This window comes from Epinephelus lanceolatus, chromosome 8 (genome assembly GCF_041903045.1).
Source record: "Epinephelus lanceolatus isolate andai-2023 chromosome 8, ASM4190304v1, whole genome shotgun sequence".
Lineage (NCBI taxonomy): Eukaryota > Metazoa > Chordata > Actinopteri > Perciformes > Serranidae > Epinephelus > Epinephelus lanceolatus.
In genome coordinates, this window is record NC_135741.1 from 2,052,694 (window position 1) to 2,069,670 (window position 16,977).

At 39.5% G+C, this 16,977-nt stretch overlaps 1 protein-coding gene across 2 annotated transcripts in view; it reads right to left on the minus strand.

Moving 5' to 3' along the window:
- Window positions 1-12,943: 12,943 nt before the first annotated feature.
- Window positions 12,944-16,977, minus strand: part of LOC144464104 (C-type mannose receptor 2-like) — a 29,495-nt gene continuing 25,461 nt past the window's right edge. For both annotated transcript variants that reach the window (XM_078169710.1, XM_078169709.1), the window contains 2 exons: window positions 15,953-16,047; window positions 12,944-15,343 (listed from right to left, as the gene is read on the minus strand). In XM_078169710.1, coding sequence (XP_078025836.1) covers window positions 15,209-15,343; window positions 15,953-16,047 — 230 coding nt within the window. In that variant the 3' untranslated portion in view covers window positions 12,944-15,208. The remainder of the gene's footprint in view (window positions 15,344-15,952; window positions 16,048-16,977) is intronic.

Here is a 16,977-nt window from a genome sequence, read left to right on the forward strand (position 1 = left end):
AAACACAATGTGCAAGATGAATAAAAACGCATGGTGTCTGCCCAGCTTAAGTCACTGCCCTCACCTAAGATTCTGTTTTTTGCAATTTAAAAGCTTGTTGTGCTCACTGGGTGGAAAAACACTTAAGCCAATCAAAGCTTGTCGAGAGAGATGTCGAGTCACTGCTGATTGGTTTGAGCTGATGGGAATGTTGTTAGCTCTGCAGGTATTTGGTCATAAACCAAAGTGTTGGACACATGAAAATATTGACCTGATGATGGTGCTGGATGTAGTGAGAGGATCAACAAAGTTATTACAGTTTATTATCAAAGGGGAAACATAAGGGATGAACCACATTTCATCACAATCACCTCAACAGATGTTGAGACACTTCAGTCTGAAACACAGTGCTGGACTAACAGACTGACAAAGGGACGGTGTCGTCCTTAGAGCAATGTAGGTTTGTATTTCAATACAGTCATGTCGTTAAAAAAGAAGGAAAACAGACACTAAAGACTCGTCTCCACCAAACCCTTTCAGTCCAGCACCTTTGGAACCAACAGTAACCCTTCAGACATGGTACCTAGACCCTCGGTCTGTTTAGAGTTTCTACCGCACCGACATTTTCACAACAAAATAGAACAGGCTGCAGTGAGAGTCTCTCTCCATGGGATATTTAAAAATAGCAGCTTTGTGCATTTAGTCCTTCTCAGGCAAGCTCAGGGGTTTAGTGTTGCTGTAGCCCACAGGAAGTGAGGATTAGAATATATGACCTTCACATAATCCGCTCCAAATTCATCTATATTTTTAAAGTCATTACTAAAAGTGTGTGTCATATAAAAACTAAAGTGATGGTCAAAGTTGTCACAGTGAAATTTAAGGTGTGCTGATGGATTCACGTCATCAACTCATGCATTGAGTAACATTACAAGTTAACGTTCCACCTTAAAAGTTGCCGGCAGTCGGCCCAGTGAATGAAGTTATTTTTTTCTCTTTCATTTTATAGTTGTAGTTTACTGATGTATGAACAGAGGTTACATAAAACCAGAGTGAGCGTCCTCTACTGACCAATCAGACTGCAGGGTTTCTAGCTCCACCTTTTAGTACCAGATCTGTGTGCTAGGTACCCCAACAGAGGGGGGACCAAACATGGGGACGCTAAGGAACGCTTCTGTTGGGACCATCCACAACTTTACACTGTGGAGACAGAAAAAAAGCCAAACAAGCCAAACTGAACTGAATCTGACTGCTCGGTGAAAACGGGGCTTTAGACACACAGATACAGACAAACAGACAAACCTTGGCCTTGGTGAGTTTGAATTCTTTGACATAGTTGAAGACTTTTGCAGAGAACGGAGTGATGGCCCTCAGGAAGGATTTCCCATGTACCACAATCCTGCCACACACAGACACACACACACATGAAAAGTGTCAGCTGAAATCTGGGGCTAAAAAAATATCCAGATATTCAAAACTATGCAAAAACATAGCAGATTCCCTTCATGTCCTTCTTCACATCTCAAGCTTCTCTCCTCACGTCCTCCCTCTCACCCACTCATTTCTGTCTTCGTTCCTCTTCCCCTCCTGTCGTCTGTCTCTGTCACACCTACCTGTCATAAGCACAGGTGGTGTCCTCGGTGACGGTGGTGTCCACTTTGTCTCCGATCAGCCAGAAAAAACTGGAGTTGGTGAACAGTCTGATCTTTTTCTTGTCAGCTCGCGTCATGTGGGCACAGCCGGCGTGGAAATCTCCCAGGAACATCACATTCTACACAAACACACACAATCGCTATTATTATCGCGACTGGTTCAAACTGTTGCTCGACTGCTGTTTGAAGGTACGAGCAGAGTCAAACACTTTACTGTCTCACTGCTTGATTAGTTTTAAACATATTAAAAAGTGGAAACTAAGACTGTAATACAGTGTTGGGCAAGTTCATGGGCAGCCCCCTCACTCTGACATCTCTCCATTTAATGCATGTAAAAGGTCCTGTTTGTGCATGTGTGCATATCAGTGTTGCTCTGCAGCTGTAGGAGATGTGAATGGAAACACACCCAACATATACTAACATCACCCAGATGTGCCGATCACCAGGATGAGAAGAAAACAAACTGGAGTCCAGCTCCTTATCTCCGCTGCTTTCAGGCAGCCTTAGGACGCAGAAGAAGAGTGGGATACGCTGAGGACATTATATTAATGGAAACACACTGAACCTGATCACACACAGTACAGCGTCACCCGGATGTGCCGACCACTGGCACCCTTCTATAGTCTGTGGTGACATGACAACACACAACAACCTTGGGGGGATGTTTTTCTGGTGACGCACTGGTGCAAGTGGAGCGATGTGGATCAGTGTGGGTGAATGAACGATGAAGTCAATAAACAGTTTATTTCAGATGGTAACGCATTATGTGACATTGTGAATGTGATAATATTACCCCACATCCTGCTGGTAATGTGTTACTCTACTCTGTTACTGCTATAACTAGGGATGGGCAGCACAAGCAAAAACACTATTCGAAAATCATGGCAAGTATTCGACGATTTTTCAAATAATCACCCCCCCCCCCCCTCCCCAGAGCCACGCACACAGAGATCCATTCATCATTACGGCCGGGCTCGACCGGCTGCAAACGTACAGCGTAGCGTCGCGGCGTATTCATTTGGGCTCCACTGACTGCGTATGGAAGCGACACGTAGAGAAGCCAGCGGGGTTGTTTACCGTTTGCTGAGCCGAGAGGCTGCATGTAGGCTGCATGAAATGTTAAAGCATTTTCCACCTAAGTTATTACATATATTTGAGTTATCTACAAGTTTACTGTACTGTTTGTCATCTACTCGCTTTCAAATGTCCACCACGGACATTTACACAATGTCACGGATAAACATGGGTAAATGCGTGAAAAAAAATCATCACATATCACCTCTGATAATGGTTTATTCATTTAAAAACACATTGTGCTCGTTTAGCACACTATTTCATGTAGTTTTTATCTGCTGGAGGGTCGCGTAGGGGAGCGTAGCGCGACAAAAATAGAAGTCGTGCTGCAGACGTGTCGCGCCGCTGAGCCCGGCCGTACGGTCCCTCGCCGCCTCCTGCATGCCTCACTCTCAAATGACTGTGCATACTTGTTGTAGACTTGTGATACGCAAGTTTTGCCTGCACCTCATTTTCGTTTATTTTGTCGAAGTTGTTCCACACGGAACTTTTTGATGACTCTGGTAGTCTCTGCATGTTTCTCCTGTTTGTAGAAGAGCATCAAACTAGCTGGTAGCCCATCTCACACCGCTGTAGCAATCCTATACTGCCCTCGTGTGGTTAGGAGCTGAATTGCATGTCAAATAAAGAGGGGAAATAAGACGGCGAATAGTAATAGTCGCATTAAAAAAATCAATTTTTCAAAATAAAACGACTATTCGAAAATTCGAAAATCGTGACCCATCCCTAGCTATAACGTAATACATTACTGTAATGCGTTACTTTTGTGACACATTAAACCGACAGTGATGTAATATGAGTGTTACGTAGGCCATTGGTTCCCAACTGGTCCAGTCACAGGGTCCAGATTTCTCTGTAGTCATTAATTCAAGGTCCACACAGTTTAATATATTCAGCGTCACACTTCTGTCGTTGAGCTTGTTTGCTGTTTCTGTCAAGTAGCTGTCAGTTAGTCACTCACTCTATAGCAGGAAACAGCACTTCAGAATAAAAGCTCTGTGCCACAACTTCACTGTACTTAAAAATAAAGTGTGTCATTAACAAACTTGACATGTTTGTTAGTCACTCACGGTCCATTCAGAGTGGACCTGTGACCCAGCAGTTGGGAACCACAGACGTAGGCTTCATCACTGTCGACTCTTACTGTTATTGTAAAGTGTTAGTACGTCATAACAGAGTAATTTACAAAGTCATAAAAAAATCAGTGTGAGCACTTTTCTCATGCTGTCTTCAGTTATACGTTGGCTCCCTAAAGTGGAACTCAGTCATTAAAACTTTGAGAACCCCTGATCTCAGATTTCTGTTTCCAAATGCTCTGAAATGGTCAGTTTAGCTGTTCAGTTTCTGAAATGTTCCCCCAGACCCCCCCTGGAGGGTTGGGTTGCAGAAGGTGTTGATAGAAAAGGCCACCCCTTCAAATGTGAAATAGGTGATTATGGCCCTAGTCTGGAAGGCTCTGACCAGCAGACTCTTCCTTCACATCGAATCCCATTTCCTCACCTGGTTTTCCCATTTCTTGCTGACTTCAACAAAGACGTCGTAGAGCCGGTCGATCTCCTTGACGGCCTGACCGGGATCAGTGTGCAGGGCAACCAAAATAAAGTTCTTGATTGCTGCAGAACAGAAAGAAGGAAGAAAGGGAGGGAGGAGAGAGGGAAGGAGGAAGAGTGAAAGTCAGTCAATCACAGCTCCTCTGAAAAGTTTAGAATCAGCTCTGATATTGAACCTGAAGCATCAAAGACCATTCAGACATACAGAGGCGTCCTCTCACACATCTGACTGGACCATATCAGCCTCTGTGGCAGCAGACTATGAACTTTTAAAAGGCAGGTTTTTCTGTAGTTTGTTCCACCTCTGCATATCCTGTATACACGTCCTCCTGTATCACTGAGCTAATTTGGCTAAAAAAGGGAAATCTGTTGTGTTTTGCATCCACTGACCGATTTTGCTGCTTTGGAAGTGAACGGCGAACGGCTCTCTGACGAACGACTGTTTCTTCTGGTACTGATGCTTATCTGTCACATTCACTGTCTCCATCCTGTTTGGACAGAAGAAGACACAGAGGTCAGATTTGCTGGTGGAGGAAAAGAAGAAAGGACGGACTGTATATGTGTTTTCATTTCAGTCTTATTGTCAGTTCAGCTCGATCGAAGGCTCTTTCTGCATCAACAGCATTAGAGTTAGTTCCTTCTTATACTTTTTTGCAAACTGTATTAAGGACAGACATGTTCTCGTATTAGTTTTTAAATCTGTTTGTATAAATCCAGTTTGATTGTGATGGATGATATTTGGTAGAATTTGTGCTAGTATGTTATTCATGGCTTTAGTAATTATTTTTTTATCACAATCAATTAAATTAATTGATCTGAAATCAGACGTCTATCACTGAAATGGTTGCTAAATACATAGTTTGAGGAAGCATTTGATTATTTTGAGCAGGATTTACAACCTCTATAAAAAAGATGGTTTATACTCGACCAAAAAGTTGAACTCTGCTGGTATGTCGATGTCATACATTATTTTCTTAGACAAAATTCTAAGAAGATTTTTTAGAATTAAGACAATTTCTATGAATTTGCCCTTAAAGTTAAGACAAGATCCTGGTAAAGATGAAAAATTTTCATTAAGCATCTTAGCCAGTGTGCAGAATTTGGGAGGAAATATCAGCAGAAATCGAATATAATATAATAAGTAGGTTTTCTTTAGTGTATAATCAATAGCCAGAGCCTTCAGCTATCAGGCTCCTCTCCTGTGGAATCATCTTCCTGTTACGGTCCGGGAGGCAGACACCGTCTCCACATTTAAGATTAGACTTAAGACTTTCCTCTTTGATAAAGCTTATAGTTAGGGCTGGCTCAGGCTTGCCCTGTACCAGCCCCTAGTTAGGCTGACTTAGGCCTAGTCTGCCGGAGGACCCCCCTATAATACACCGGGCACCTTCTCTCCTTCTCTCTCTCCTTTGCAACACTCATGTCCTGTTACTGCATGTCACTAACTCGGCTTCTTCTCCGGAGCCTTTGTGCTCCACTGTCTCTCAGGTCTACTGTTATTTATTATACACATATGATTATTGTCACATATGTATACTATCAGATATTAATATATACCAACAACATGTTATTACTTTAATGTTGTTATAAACTATTATCATTACCATCTGTCCTGCATCTCTCTCTCTCTCTCTCTCTCTCTCTGTCTGTCTCATTGTGTCATGCGGATTACTGTTAATTTATTATGCTGATCTGTTCTGTACGACATCTATTGCACGTCTGTCCGTCCTGGAAGAGGGATCCCTCCTCAGTTGCTCTTCCTGAGGTTTCTACCGTTTTTTCCCCGTTAAAGGGTTTTTTTGGGGGAGTTTTTCCTGATCCGCTGTGAGGGTCATAAGGACAGAGGGATGCCGTATGCTGTAAAGCCCTGTGAGGCAAATTGTGATTTGTGATATTGGGCTTTATAAATAAAATTGATTGACTGAAAATAAGAATTGTTGTGTTTTTGTTATGACACATTTATATCCACACAGGGAGCAGGTCTTCGTCTACAGAGATCGCTATGTTGCACCACAATATTTCTACAGTAGCCCAGAATGGACAAACCAAACACTGGCTCTAGAAAGGGTCATTCACTCTTTTGCTTCAGCCAAAAAGTGGTTGTAAGGTATCCTTGTGTGTCTGCTCTTGACGTTCCGGGACGCCACAACCAATGACAAAAGCGTGTGGTTAGGTTTAGGAAAAAACATCATGGTTTGGCTCTACAATGGAAACAAAGACCAGGCTCCCAGGTAAGGGCCAGGGTTTGTTGGATCCATCCACCACCGCTTCCTTTAGGGACTTTCCAGCTCCTTATTCTATGTGCGGGCAGCGTTTCAAACTGACGCCATCCACCAGTGTCTCATACTGCTGCGACAGGTGCCACCCATCCACCAGGTGGCGTATCATAACACCATAAAAGGTTCCGTCTGGTTTTGTTGCAAACTGACGCCGCCTGGCGGTGTATCATACCGCAGAGTCCGTGTCTGGTGCTGAAATCACTGAAGAGGCGGCAGTATTTGACGACTTTGGAATGAGAACGGGCTTGATTGACTCTGTTTTGGAGCCAGCCTCAAGTGGCCATTAGAGGAACTGCAGTTTTTGGCATTTGGTGGTGGCGTCATTTTTTCAGCCCCAGAAGTTGTGGCTTGCTCCCACCCGATGACATAACACCAGAAACAGAAGTGATCACGACACTAACATATTTGGCAACATGCCTTGCAGGCTCACAAAAACAGGCATACCTGTGGGGACCAATCACATCTTTTAAAAGAATGTATCATGACTAGCAACTGGGTCGACCACACGTCGTCACTGAGGTCAAAGTTTATTATTAGAGTATTCTTGGAGTGTTTGTTAATCCGGCCCCAGGTGTGCTCAGGTGAGTTCCTCTTCCTGAACTAGCAGGTACAGAAGTGGATCACGGCACTGTGTCTTACCTGTAGATGAAAACGTACTGCTGCATGTTGTTGGGAGACTTTCCCAGAGCCTTACTGGAAACTGCTCGGTAGCTGAACTTGTCATACCTCAACACAGACAAAGAGAAACTGGTGATTATTAAAATGAAGCAAACAGACATCAGTCAATACAGCAATACATCCCAGAGTGTTCACCTCCACTCTGAACACTCAGTCCCTCTGGGGTCTGGGGATTTTGGGAAAGTTTATAAATGGTGATAACACAGATTTCACTCTACTTCCCACCCACATTCACCCTGACATCTCAGCTCACATGTTCTCACCACCAGTTTTTGTATTTTAAGTTCAATGGTTCACGCTCACAACATAAAAAATTAAAATTCCCCCACAGCAGGTATCATTGTGCTTGTGTGTACCTGGAGACAGTCACTGCAGTACACCTGACTGACACCTGAACTCTAAGCAAACCAAAAATCCTGATTCAACATCTAATATTTACAGCATCAACACATGATGACGAATCTTTCACCAGCTGCTCTTCATCTGAGCTGGTTAGCACTGAAGCTAAAGTAGCCTAGCTGTTGGGACAGCCCCGTGGTGGAGAGTGACTAACTGCGTTGACTCAAGTACAGTACACAGAATTGATGTACTTTACTTTACTTGAGTATTTTCATTTCACTCTACGTTCTATTTCTACTCCACTACATTTCAGAGGTTAATATTGTACTTTTTACCAAACTAAATTTATCTGGTAACTGCTGGTCACTTTAAAGTCAAATATTTTACATTAAAATGACGTGATAGGATTATAAAATACAACACATCCTTAAAGATTAAACCGGTGGTTCTCAAATGTTTTGGGCTTGTGACATCTTATAAATGAGTGCCTGTAATAATGGGTAACATTTTATTGTGTCTCTTTGGGGCTCCTTGTCGTGTTTTAGATGTCAGATGCTTCGTCAAAGATTGACCCGCTCTCATCCCAACTCGTCAAGTACTGACACTTTGTCAGTGGACCTACAGGTTCAAAACTGACACTCTAGGTACCCTCCTGCGTCAGTATTGGACATTCACGTATGGCTTCTTAATTGATGTCTATTATGTATTGTGTTGTTTCAAACACATTTCTGTGTTCACAGGAAATGTACAGGTTCTGCTCGTTGCGTGCATATTTTCAAAATAAACTTACAATCAATCAATCAATCAAACAAACTTTATTTGTATAGCACTTTTCATACATTAAAAATGCAGCACAAAGTGCTTCACAGAATAAAAACAAACAAAAATAATACATACATGTTGAAAACCCGCCCCTCCCACCCCCACATATAAACACACACACACACACACACACACACACACAGTCAATATAGTCAATAACATGGCTGGGCACTGAGGAACCAGGTGAGGAAAGAACCACCTATGGGGAGCCATCCACACTGAGAGGCGCTACAGCCCACGGCCACAGGGAGCGCCGCCACAGAGACCACCCCGACCAGACAGACCAGGGTGGACTCCACACATGGTGTGGAGATTAGGAAAAATTAAAGAGTTCAAGATTAAAATAATATTAATAATAATAAATAAATGAAGATTTAGAAACTTAATAATAATAAAATGCATAAAGATTTAAAAATAAATCATTTAAAAGCATTAGAAAGTAAAAAGAACATATAATAGAAGAATTAAAAGAGTAAAAGAAATCAGTTAAAAGCTAAATTAAAAAGGTGAGTCTTGAACCTCCTCTTAAAAACATCAACAGTCTCTGCAGTCCTGATGTGTAGTGTGAAGCACTCAGTGCATGAAATTTAGTTTATGTAGTACAGCACTTTGGGGTGCATTTAACATTATTATAATCATTATTATTAAAATCACTATCAAATATTTTATAAGAGTTTTTTTTTTAACTTGTAACAAGTGACTCATTCATATGAACAAGTGATTCATTCATATGAACAAGTGACTCATTCATATGAACACGTGATTCATTCATATGAACACGTGATTCATTCATATGAACAAGTGACTCATTCATATGAACAAGTGATTCATTCATATGAACAAGTGACTCATTCATATGAACACGTGATTCATTCATATGAACAAGTGACTCATTCATATGAACAAGTGATTCATTCATATGAACAAGTGATTCATTCATATGAACAAGTGACTCATTCATATGAACACGTGATTCATTCATATGAACAAGTGACTCATTCATATGAACACGTGATTCATTCATATGAACAAGTGATTCATTCATATGAACAAGTGACTCATTCATATGAACACGTGATTCATTCATATGAACAAGTGATTCATTCATATGAACAAGTGATTCATTCATATGAACAAGTGACTCATTCATATGAACACGTGATTCATTCATATGAACAAGTGATTCATTCATATGAACAAGTGATTCATTCATATGAACAAGTGATTCATTCATATGAACACGTGATTCATTCATATGAACAAGTGATTCATTCATATGAACACGTGACTCATTCATATGAACACGTGATTCATTCATATGAACAAGTGATTCATTCATATGAACAAGTGACTCATTCATATGAACACGTGATTCATTCATATGAACAAGTGATTCATTCATATGAACAAGTGATTCATTCATATGAACAAGTGATTCATTCATATGAACACGTGATTCATTCATATGAACAAGTGATTCATTCATATGAACACGTGATTCATTCATATGAACACGTGATTCATTCATATGAACAAAAATCGTTGTCAGTCCGACTCTTCGAGTTTGATCGGAGTTCTCCATAATCTTGGCTGCACTCAGCTCCACGTCTTCTCCATGGAGCAGCTCCCCGTTCAGTGTTGCCGCCTCCCACTGTCAAGTTGATGACGTAGTGGAAGCAGATTCCTTTGGCCCACCTTCATGACGTGTTGAAAGCGGGATTGTGGGTACTGAAGCGGACCAGATCATAACAACGCTGGATGTCTTCATAAAATCACCGCAGTTTAATGCATTCTTGTTGTTGCAAACAATGAGCAGATTCAACCGACTGAAGAAGCTTATTAATGAGGAAACCTCGAAAAGAAACGTCCTGAAGCTCATAAAGTGGCTTCACAAGAGGAAACTGCTAAAGAAAAAAGTCCCATGCAGAATATGCTATCAGGACATGAAACTGAAAAGGAGGACGAACAGTGGAGATGTATATGCTTGGTAAGAAATATAAAGGAATATGCAGTTATGTGTTGATTTGTGTGCAGGTTTGGCTCAGATTACTTTGAGATGTAATCAGGTTACTGAATACAAATTCAATGCAATGTATGTAATTAGTAATGTTATCTACTGGATAACAAAACAACATGTCATCTAATCTAAATCCTTTTGGACCAAACATTGATTCCCAACATATATTAATAAAGTCACCATTTAAAAAGCTAGCAACCTGAGAGGAGTAAGTTACTTACTTATAGGCTACAGTAGAACATATCCAGCATTTAGAATTGGTCAAATCAAATTACCCTCACAAAAATATGCTGGCATGAACGTCTACAGCTGTACTGTGCAGTTTTATCATTTTAAAATTTCCATATTTTAGATATGTAATCACAATTCAAACAAGTAATCCTTGTAACTGACTACAAGCTAATTACACATTTTTTAAATGTAATTTGAGCTGATTATAGTTACTTATGTTTTGTAACCTGATGATGTCATCTCGATTAAATTTACTGTTTACCATTTGTAGGAGCCAGATTGTTCATTTTCTGTTTGCTTGTGGGTGTTGTGCACATTTGTGCCAGTAGGTGGCAGTATCTGTTCAGGCTTGTGGTTTGCTGTCTATATAGTCAGGTGGGTTAATCAGCGCAGGTGCGCACGCTGGGGAAGCCATACGGTTTTTGACCGTGCCATGGCTGTAACGCCACAGGTCGGATTATCCTTGTATGTCATTATTGAAACGTGTTATTATTGGGTAAAACAGTCTATACTTTGCCTTGGATGTACATAATAAATCAGCACAAAGAAGAGCAAATGTTTGGACATGTTTGCTGTGTTAGTGCACTGACACCAGCACCTGTGGGCCTACACTGGCACCGTACAAGCCCTTCACACTAGTGTGCGCAGATAGTGACATAGGAAGCCACTATACACCATTACTACCCAAACCTCTGTGTGTGTGTGTGTGTGTGTGTGTGTGAGAGATAGTGTTGTAGCATATAGTATTGCATGAAGCCCTTTCCTAAATAAACAGTATTTTATGTTACTGTTCTTTTTAAATAGGACCTGTCGCCAAGCAGCACACAGAAAAACAAATATGTGTCAGGCACAAGCCAATCTTCAGTCATTCAAAGGTCTCCCTCAGTAACTGGATGCAGTTCATTACAGGTGGCGTGCCTATCGCGTACTCTCTGCACTAGGGTACAACCATCACACTGTCAACCACAGCAGGTGGTATGTAGATCCCCAAACTGGTGCCCATACCCAGCATCTTGAGAGGGCCTGGAGATCCTACAAGGAGCAGATCTGGAGGCTCAGGGGAAATCACACTGACACTTTGCTTTCTGACCACCTTTCAGTGATTGAGTGGAATGAATGGCTCGCAAAGAAACACCGTGATGGTACATTTGACATTTCCAGAAACTACAAGTAGTCATATGCAGCCACTAACCATTGTTGGCAGGAATTTGTCTTTCTGTGGGAGATGGCTGAGACAAATTCAAAGGAATCAGTGTACTGTGTTTTTGTAGCGTCATGAAATGACATTTCCTGTATTATTTTATCATGTGTTGAGTCTGTCTCAAATAATTTTGAGACGTTTCTTTGAGATAGGATTTCAAATGTATGTTGAATTATGACACTGACATATTTTCTGACTTTATTTTTTGATATTGAAACATTTTATATTTTACATATGGATTTGATTTGTAGCACTTGAAACTTCTGTGATCCACTGTTGGTGTTGGCGACTTTTTATTCAGCCATGTTTACGCTTGTACGTCTTTTTAAATCAACAGTTCAGTTGTACAGTTACAATATGTTGAGAAGTTGCAATAAATATTAATGCAATATGTTCTATATCCCTTTGTGTTGTGTCTTTCCTTTGTCTGTTAAGATAACTGAGACTTCAGTGAGTCTTGAGGCATCCCCAGCCTTTACATCTCATCTGTAAATGCTTTATAAGGCATAGATAGTGCTCACTTTAGATGAGCTCACACAAAATACTTAATTAACGAGTAGTAAGTGCTTCCTAACGACCTGAATTAATGAGTTCCTGTATTAATAACTGTTTATAGGACCTCTATTGGAAAAGAAATTTGTGAGTTTTTAATAAAACATCTACTAACACATTCACTAACCATCAGTACATGTCTGAATGTGCATGTGTAAGTGCATGCATAAATGGACATGTAAATAGTTTATTAATCATTTTACATACACTTTCTAAATGATCTTACAAGCTACTGACAATTCCTAAATAACTGGTTTGTAAGTGATGTAATACTTAATTCAGAAATGCTGAATCCATCATTTATAAAGTATGAAAATTAAGCACGTTACAGATGAGCTTATTAATGAAGAGTAAAACATTTATGACTGTGTTTATAAACTACATACTAATGAGTATTCATGTCAGAAACATGCTTTATAAATGATGAATTCAGTGTTTATTAATGCTTAACTAATGCTTAATAGTGTGTACTTATTATAAAGTGTTAACCTCTATCTTGGTTAGAGGCATCAGACTGCACGGGAGGTCTCTTGTGTTTTGACCTGGAAATACACCAAGAACTGGAACAGAAACAGTATTCAAACCTTTACTGAAGCAAAAGTAGCATTATCACACTGGGAAAATACAACATTACAAACACAAGTCTTGCTTTCATAATGACTGAAGTAAAAATGAACACAAGTGTCATCAGAAAATAAATGTCCTTTAGTATCACAAGTTTAAGAACTCATTATGCAGAATAAACCCTTTTAAAGCCTTTTATCAAACAGTGTATTATTGGATGTGATTAATGATTACTGTTGGATCATTTCAACTCATCAAACATTTTAAATTTAAAATCTTAAACTGCAAAGTAATCAGTAACTACAGCTGATAAATGAATATAGTGTGGTCACTAAGTACAAGTCTAAAGTATGATAACATGGAAATCCATGGCTTCACAGTACAGTGCCTGTACTTTAGAACTTTGTAGCTTTGATTCAGACAAAGAAGAAGAGACAGGAGAAGATGATAAAGGAAGCCACTTTTAGTGATGCTATTACGCTGCACAGTCCAACTTAAAGGTCCAGTGTGTAGGATTTAGGAGGATAAATCAGCACAAATGAAATATAATATAATAAGTATGTTTTCTGTAGTGTATAATCAGCTGAAAATCAGAATCCTCGTGTTCTTGTTCCCTCAGAATGAGCTGTTTATATCTACATAGGGAGCAGGTCCTCGTCTACAGAGATCACCATGTTGCAGCGCCATGTTTCTACAGTAGCCCAGAACGGTCAAACCAAACACTGACTCTAGATAGTCATTCGCTTTTTCTCATCAGCCACCGTAGTTTGCCTCTCCAAGACAAGCTGAGCAGCATGGTAAAAACACAGATTTGTAACATGAAACATCTTTTTTCTGCATTTTTACTGGTTTAAATCAGCTGGTGTGTTTGTTTAGGAGAAGAAAAGAGCTCAGCAGATAATTTGGCTCCTGATAAAAACCTCCTGAACAATGAACACTGAAGGAATTCTAAGTTCACACTTGGCACATGGTAGAAGTTTCAGCTAGTTGCAATCGGAAATCATCACTGCTAATGTCCCTAAATCCAAACAATGGTCCTTTATTACACTTACTAATGTGTAACAAGCATATTATTCCAAATAGTAGATATAAATGTCTCATTCTAAAGTAACAAAACACAGTGATTCTTATTTTCAGGTGATTACACACTACAGAAAACATTCTTATTATATTATATTCAATTTCTGATGATATATCCCCCTAAATCCTACACACTGGACCTTTGAATTATTTAAGCTTAATTTGCTTTACTTTTCCTAATAAGGTGACAGCATGATAAAAATACATATTTCCACATAATTCTTTAAAATATTCTGAAACATTACAGTGAGACAACAACACATTTTCTGGATGCAGTATTACTCTCAAATAAAGAAAGAGAGTTAAAATAGATTTTAAAGATTATTAGAAACACCAAAGCTCATCTCTTTTAAAGCTGTTTTTTCCAATGGAGTTGCCTTCAGTTAAATCTCATCTTTAAGTGTCTTAATTTACAGTATCTTACATTATAAAGTGTATTTATTTTAATCTAACCTGATTTATAAATTGTCCGAACATATTGAAAACTGTCTGTTATAGTTTCCAACAGCCCAAACACATAAATTCTTATGTTTTGTTTTAATCAACCAACAGTCTAAAGCTCAAAGATAATAAATATATGATCATATATGACAAAGAAAATGATCAGTTTCATATCTGAGGAGCTGGAACCAGCAAATATTTGGCATTTCTGCTTAAAGGTGAAACAGTAAGATAAAAAAAACTCACATGAATAATTTTAGGGAAATTACGTAAAGTTTGTATCCCTGATAAGGTGACAGCATGAGAAGAACACATATGATTATTTTCCATATCACTCATTTGTTAATATATTTTAAAGATTCCACAAAACATTAAAGCTGATTTTTTTTTTTACTTTCCTTTAGTCAAATCTTATTATTAAGTATCTTCACTTATTTCTTCTTAAAGTATTTTCATTGAAAAATGTCAGAAAATAATAACAAAGTCTGTTCTAATTTCCAACAGCCCTAACAAATGATTTCTTATGTTTTGTTTTTATCGACCAACAGTCTAAGATATTAAATTTATGATCATATCAAATCTTATATTTAAGAACTTGGAATCAGCTGATAACTGATAAATGAATTGTCAAAATAGTTGCGACTGATGGATTAATCAGCTAATTGTTGCAGATCTATTCTGACCCATTACATGAAGACTTTAAGGAAAGAAATCCACTTTTCTCTGATGAAACCAAACACAACAATTCAGCCTTAAAGCTCATCCTTTTTGGTCTTCTTCTTCTTCTTCTTCTTCTCTTCCTTGTGGAAGACTTTTCCATCTGGCTGCTTCCTCCAGCTCAGTTTGATGTTGTCACCCAGCCCCTGGTCCTTCAGCTTCTGTTTGAGCTGAGACACAAAACTCCTCATCATTATCATCACTCACATACACAGATTACATTCTGCATTCTTATTTATATTGGACTCATCTGGAAGCTCTATTTTAGGAGCACTCTGCTTCATATATACTTGTTTTTCCTAAGGTGGTGCCGACCTGTTGGTCTGTTGTAGATTTTTCTTCTCTTGTAAACTCTCTGTCTTTTCTCAGATTGCTGGATTGTATTTGTACAGTTTCCTGCTGCATTTGGTGGCAGATAGTGAAGTTTCTGCTGACTGTTGATTCTTCATTAGTCACACATCAATAAGGCCTGCAGAGTGGCACTAACACACTCTTTACTTCTGCACATATGGATTGGCACAATGCTCAAGTCATGTCCTGTATGTGACCAAAGTATTGTAATGTATATCATGTATATAGCTTCTGAATGTCATTTATTAAATGTTCTTATTTTACTGTATTTATGATTTTAAATAGCTCTTTATCTGTTTCCTCCTCAGTCTGTTTCTTGTACTGCTGCAATGTGGATTTCCTCTCTGGGGATCAATAAAGTTGTATTTTTTTATTTGCTTTCAGAGTCAATTGATTGGTTTTGAATCAAATTAGAAAACATGATTTACCTTCTTCAAGGTGTCCTCCATCACAGCAGGGTCATTCAGATCCAGAGAGGAGTCCTGTGTGTGAAACTTCAGTCTGAACACTTGTTTTGTCGTAGCTGTGGAAACATTTCAGAATTTCATCAGTTGAAACACTAACAGGGAAAATGTGGTAGTTACATCCTCCATCTGTTGCATGTTTTCAGCATTAAGTCGACACAAACTGATCATCTGCAGCTGATCACCACTGCTGCTCACTTTACAAACAACTCCATAAAAATGATCAGCATCATGAGGGTTAAAATTTATTGTCCGGGACTTGATCACAACAACAATCTGTCCTTTAACGCTGAGAAAACAAAAGAGCTTATCACTGACTTCAGAAAAATGAAAACTGTTCAGCCACCTGTTGACATAAACAACACCCCTGTTGAAACTGTTAACAGCTTCAAGTTCTTAGGCATCCAGATCACCAGCTCCCTCTCCAGGGGGTTGTTCCAGAAAGCGGGTTTAGTGGAAACTCTGAGTGTGTTAACCCTGAAATGAGGGAAACTCTGGGTTTTCAGTTCCAGACAGAGAGGTAAGTCAAACTCTGAGTCAATCACCATGGCAACAGACTCTGTGAACCTAACCTGCTCGCTGGCAGGTTTTCTTTAAGAAACCCTGAGTTCACCCTGTCTCTTCCCTACTGCTGAGCCTGAAGCAAGCTGGCAGACACACATGGGTTGTTCGTATGTAGGAAATCTGATTGATATCGAGGCAGAATTAATTCACAATGCCTTACGTCTGGAGAGGATCTTCACACCCCGTTTAGATGTGCTGTCTTTCCCCAATGAATATCTGTTTGAACGGTACCGTTTTTCATTAGACTCAATCATTTACTGGCCACACATATCAAATCTGACACACCCCGGACGTGCACTCTCATCAGAGTTTTTTTGTGAACGGTAGCTTTTTATATGATATTGGTGACCTACAGTATGTAAAGAAATAGCCACTGAATGATAGGTTAAAGCCAGCTCTAGCCACTTTGGTGCCCTAGGCAGGAT